This window comes from Limulus polyphemus, unplaced genomic scaffold, assembly GCF_000517525.1.
Source record: "Limulus polyphemus unplaced genomic scaffold, Limulus_polyphemus-2.1.2 Scaffold5359, whole genome shotgun sequence".
Lineage (NCBI taxonomy): Eukaryota > Metazoa > Arthropoda > Merostomata > Xiphosura > Limulidae > Limulus > Limulus polyphemus.
This window is the reverse complement of record NW_013670969.1, coordinates 54,578-60,886: the sequence shown is the minus strand read 5'-3', so window position 1 is coordinate 60,886 and position 6,309 is coordinate 54,578. Positions and strand designations below refer to the sequence as shown.

General features: G+C 38.7%; 1 protein-coding gene across 2 annotated transcripts in view; it reads right to left on the bottom strand.

The window, feature by feature from the left end:
• Window positions 1–3,155: 3,155 nt before the first annotated feature.
• The window catches only part of LOC111089136 (orexin receptor type 2-like), a 13,269-nt gene continuing 10,115 nt past the window's right edge, over window positions 3,156–6,309 (bottom strand). For both annotated transcript variants that reach the window (XM_022401040.1, XM_022401041.1), the window contains one exon: window positions 3,156–3,900. In XM_022401040.1, coding sequence (XP_022256748.1) covers window positions 3,817–3,900 — 84 coding nt within the window. In that variant the 3' untranslated portion in view covers window positions 3,156–3,816. The remainder of the gene's footprint in view (window positions 3,901–6,309) is intronic.

The window sequence follows — 6,309 nt, the reverse complement described above, 5'->3', positions numbered from 1 at the left end:
CCCTAGGATCCAGGCCCTGAGCATCATGATCACATTGAAAGATTATGTTTCGTTGTGTTTTGTGCTGTACGTAAGTCAAAACTAATTCAGTAGAACGGTTTTTTTTTTCATCTATCAAGACATCAATAATGAATGGAGTTAATCAAGACTTATCAGATCGAGTTCTTTTGTCCAGAGTCAGAGGTAAGAAGAAAATAACCGTAAATAAGTGGCGTTTTATTTTGTTCTTTGTCGTCGTAACTTTTCTTTATAGTTCGTTTCTGTTGGAAGAAAGTGTTTTTCTCGAGGAGAAGCCAGGTGACTCGGTGGCAAAGTGTAATATGTGGACACTCTAAGGACACTCTCAGTAGTTGTGTGTGTGTGTGTGCTAATCTGTCAGATTAATCCAGGCAGGATTAGCTTCTCGAAGCTTTACAGTCGGATTAAGCGTCAATCCGCAGCTGTATATGATAAGTTATTTTGTAGTTCTGGGTTGTACAGTTCTCTCACGTTCATATTGATAATCAATTTATTTAATACATTCAAGTCCATCGGTTCTTTTTTTAAATCGTAAAGGAGATATAATGACAACAACACAGGTCCAATAAATTTTGTGACGTCGTATTATCCTTTTGTTACATCCACCAGATGTCGTAATGTCATATTGTAGTGTTTTTACACCGTTCAGATGACATGATGTCATATTTTAGTGTTTTTACATCTTCTAAATGTCGTGATGCCATACTGTAGTGTTTTACCTCCTCCCCCTCTAAATGTCGTAATGTCATATTGTAGTTCTAGGATCCTGGCCCTGAGCATCATGATCACATTGAAAGATTATGTTTCGTTGTGTTTTGAGCTGTACGTAAGTCAAAACTAATTGAGCAGAACGGTTTTTTTTTGTCATCTATCAAGACATCAATAATGAATGGAGCGTAGGTGTTTTTATGTTTTCACGAATGTGTAGCTTTGATGTAAAAAAAAAACAAATGTAGCAAAATAAGAAAAACAAAATAAAATAAGGATGATAGAATGTCAAGAGATGTTACTAGAATGTAATGAAATATTAAAAATTGTATATCTTACAAAAATAATCATGTAAAAAACCTTTGGCCGAAACTGTGCTAGGAAAGTTTACAGCGCTCCCCTCCCTCTCTAATCGTGCCATCGCTTCGTTTTCCGTAATATGATTTTACTACTTAAATGTTGGAAGAAGGGGGGGGGGGGTTGCCAAGCACATAGGAACGATTTTGGTGTTGAAACTTTCCCTACATTTCCACGTGCTTTACAAGTAAGAGCAACAAGATAAGGATTTGTTTTGTTTTTCGCGCAAAGCTACACGAGGGCTATCTGCGCTGGCTGTCCCTAATTTAGCAGTATAAGAGCAGCTAGTCATCACCACCCACCGCCAACTCTTGGGCTACTCTTTTACCAACGAATAGTGGGATTGACCTATCACATTATAACGCCCCCACGGCTGAATTACGAGTCGAACACCCTAACCACCTGGCCATGCGGGGCCTTAAATAAGACCTGGAAGAATTATTATTAGATGATGCGGTACGTTGATTTAAATCTTTCCTGTTGATTTAAGCACTTCTTTACTAATCACCACGTGAAACAATTCTACAACGTGATAACGAAAAGCAAAATAATAATCCTAAAGCTGACAAAATTGCATTTGTGAACTGTTCAACAAGAGCTTGTGTAAGTTGTAGTGACCTTAAAATTGATCTCTAAATAACCTTACGTTTGTCTTACGTAAATAAACACCACTTCTGTATGATCTCTCCAGACTTCCAGGAACATCGCTGTTAAACAGATGTTTGTTTTAGAACAAAGCTACACAATGGGATGTCCGTCTACAGCTGTCCCTAATTTAAAACAGACAGACTAGAGGCAAGGCAGCTGGTAAATAACATCCATTGCCAATTTTTAGACTACTTCAATCGAGTACTGGGATCTGTCCGTCACTACTATAGCGCGTTCTTGCGGCAACGGGCCCCAAACCATGGACCCTCGGATTAACTGTCCGAACACACAAAGCAATAGACCACACTCAACCAACACGGGTGGAAACTAGAAACGTTTTATGTATTGACAGTTACTTCCACTGATCTCCAGATACTATCGTTGTTTTATGTTTTGTTTAACTGATCATTTAAACAAATTTGTCTTATTTGTAGACATTATTTATTTATTGAAATCACCTAAGAAACCACATCGGTAGAGGCTGGAGAAGGCCTAGTTAATTGAATTGTTGGGTGGTTGGATGAAAGCAAATGTTTGTTACTGATGGAGTCCAATCAGGGATCAGTTATTGGTTCAGACTCGAATCAGACTTGACCCTTGTTCCAGGTGGAGTGCCTCAGGGATCAGTTGTTGGTTCAGACTCGAATCAGACTTGACCCTTGTTCCAGGTGGAGTGCCTCAGGGATCAGTTATTGGTTCAGACTCGAATCAGACTTGACCCTTGTTCCAGGTGGAGTGTCCCAGGGATCAGTGATTTATTCAGAGTCCAATCAGACTTGACCCTTGTTTCAGGTGTAGTGTCCCAGGGATCAGTGATTGGTTCAGAGTCCAATCAGACTTGACTCTTGTTCCGGGTGGAGTGTCCCAGGAATCAGTGATTGGTTCAGAGTCCAATCAGACTTGACCTTTGTTTCAGGTGGAGCGTCCCAGGGATCAGTGATTTATTCAGAGTCCAATCAGACTTGACTAGTATTGTAGAATGACTTGAATCGAGTTATAAGTTGGACAAATATTTGTCAAATGACCTTTAATTATATAAGTTCAAGGTAATAGCTTTGGGTTATCATAATATGGATCACACACCTAACAAAGTGAACCTCGCATGACCTGATTGCTAGGACACCTGCGGGTCACGTTTCCGAATCTCCTCACCGAACATGCTCGCCCTTTCAGCCGTTATAAGATGACGGTCAGTCCCACTATTTGCTGGTAAAAGAGTAAACCAAGAGTTGGCGGTGAGTGGTGTTCATTAGCTGCCTTCCCTCTACTCTATCAATTGTAAATTAGGGACGGTTAACGCACATAGCCCTCAAACTTAACACAGATGAGAACCAACCCAATAGTCTGAAGGAAATGATCATGTTATAATGGTGGATAATTCGAAACACAGCCCTGGTATTAGCAATGAAGTTAACAGAATTTTAGGCTGTATTTAAAGATATTTATTACGAGTGAAAACAGGTAATTATCAACTAAATACAAATCAATAAGTAGGCCTCACTTGAAGTTTTGGTCTCCTTATGAAACAATATTGACGGATTGGAAAAGGTTTCATGGAAGGGCTACCAGAATAAAGCCAGAGATGGAATGATTAGTTTACAGGGATAAGTTCAGATACATTGTTTTCTCTTGAGACAGGAAGAGTAAGACGTGATCTTATTGGAGTTTGTAAGATTACAGGTGGAATGAATACGATATAAAGGCACCTGGGTTTTTACGCTGTATTCCGAAGACAACAGGACGAGAGGACAGAATTTTGATATTTCGAATCTTTAGGCTAGACTCCAGTTAAGACAGAACTCGTTGCCGTCAGCAGCTTTAAAGCTGTTCACAGACACATTTTCTATCAACATTTCGCCAATATGAGCTTTAAAGCTGTTCACAGACACGTAGTGGTGGTCGAAACATTACAAGAGTTTCAGAGAGAAAGATGTAGTTTTTTTTTCACTTTTCTCAAGGGTTGGTGGGTGTGCAAGGATAGCCTTGAAAGACCACGTGGTCGCGAGTTGTCCATATGTTATTATATGCTAATTTTACCACCGTGCGACCACACGTGGCCTTGTCCAGATAAGCTTCTGACAGTGGTCAAACAGTGGAATTTCTCTTTACAGTGTTTAGAGTTGATGTTGAAGTTAGATTTAAGGTTCGGCTTTCAAGAGGAACTTCTTCCTAAAAGAAGAAATATTAAATGTTATACGTTGTTCAAACAATAATAATTTATATATATAATTCTTTACAACCAAATGTCTACCCAAGTAGGGTTGAAGTGTTCAGTTCAAATGTGGGGAGGGGGTATAGTTGTGGTCATCTTGATGAATTATGACGTTATGGGGAGGAGGTATAGTTATGGTCATCTTGATTGAATTATGACATTATGGGGAGGGGTATAGTTATGGTCATCTTGATGAATTATGACATTATGGGGAGGTGGTATAGTTGTGGTCATCTTGATGAATTATGACATTATGGGGAGGGGGTATAGTTGTGATCATCTTGATGAATTATGACGTTATGGGGAGGGGGTATAGTTGTGGTCATCTTGATGAATTATGACATTATGGGGAGGGGGTATAGTTGTAGTCATCTTGATGAATTATGACATTATGGGGAGGGGTATAGTTGTGGTCATCTTGATGAATTATGACATTATGGGGAGGGGTATAGTTGTGGTCATCTTGATGAATTATAACATTATTGGGAGGGGTATAGTTGTGGTCATCTTCATAAATTATGACGTTATATTTTTAAACGTTTACTAAAGCGGTACAAAAAATAAATTAAATATCAAGTCTTTGTCCAAACAAAAAATACAGGTTGTTAATTGACAATCAAGTAAGGTCCATCAAGTGAAACTTGGTAAGTTTTTGGTTTACAACACAGGACCAGCCTCAGTTCAGTTTGTTATATTTAAAATGTTATTCAGGCGCGGACTGGTCCACCGGTGGACTTCCTTGAAAAAGTGTGTAATAAAATACATCAATGTTCTGTCAGCACAATAATTATTTGTTAATTGTAATCACATTAACATTTATAATAACCTGTGTTATTTCTACCAATCATGGTGTTCGTTGAAAAGGATTTACTTGACAATATATCTGTCGAAGAGTTACCTCCTATCTTATAATTTGCTTTGTTTGAAGTTAAGCACAAAGCTACACAATGGGCTATCTGTGCTCTGCCCACCACGGGTATCGAAACCCGGTTTCTAGCGTTGTAAGTCCGCAAACATACCGCTGTGCCACTGGGGGGCACCTATCTTATAAAGAACTCCTCAATGGTTTCAGAATGACTGACCATGTGAACTTTGTTTGACCAGTGTTTCTAGATTAAATTACATATACTATTAAGTACGTATTTTGGTTATTCTTTATGACAAATTTGTGCCCTCCAACTTTTTTCCGGTAGTTAATTTTAGACGTCCATTGTATAATGATGAAGTTATTTTGAGATTTTTTTCTTATCTCAGTGTAATGGCCTGGTGATTAGAGTGCTCATCTAGCAATCCGTGTCACCAAACATGCTCGCCCTTTCAGTCGTGGGGGCTTTATAATGTAACGATCAATCCCACTATTCGTTGGTAAAACAGTAGCCCATGAGTTGGCGGTGGGTGGTGATGACTAGCGGCCTTCCCTCTAGTCTTTCACTGCTAATTTAGGGACGCCTAGCGCAGATAGCCATCGTGTAGCTTTGCGCGAAAACAAACCAAACCTTGGCTTCATCCTTATATCCCGCTTGCTAAGTACCTGCTGAAACAGGACCGATACAAAACATGCGCACGTGGACCTGGCTTTGTCGAAGATAGCGTTTCGATAATATTCATTGTAACTGACGTTTTGTATTAACGATGTAATATGCCTGACGATTCTAACGACCCAAGAAAACTGCTCGTTATTCAAATTCTATCCTTACGTGTGAGAAAACAATACATACATGTTCCACAGTTAGATAAACTGCCCTGTTGTTTCTAAAGCTGAGACTGAACTGTTCAATATTGAGTTTTTATTGTGATAAGAACAAATACATTAAGTCACAATTCAATCTGTACAACGAAAACTTTAGCCGCCCGATAAATTTTAACAGAATTTAAAGCACAGTCTTACAAACGTGTACTTATTAACTCGGTAAAACTGTTGAACGAACTTCCTCTGTCAACGTTAAACAGTTCTTCAACACATCATCGTTCATCTATCAATGTAGTTTAAGTTCTAAAAATATAAATGAACGTCATTAGTGTCGTATGTCCACTTGGACGAACTAGACAGCTAGCTATCACGCGCCTGCGCAGGATGGGCGTTTTTGTTTTCACGAATGTATAGCTTTGATGTTAAAAAAAATGTAGCAAAATAAGAAAAACAAAAGAATATAGGGATGAGGATAATGTGTTACATTTTATATTAGAATGTCAAGAGATGTTACTAGAATGTAATGCAATATTAAACATTTAATTACGAGTTTACTGACTCTTCCTAAATTTACTGATGGTTGGCAGAGATGGGGCCGTCTTAAACAACTAAAACCTAGGATCCAGGCCCTGAGCATCATGATCACATTGAAAGATTATGTTTCGTTGTGTTTTGA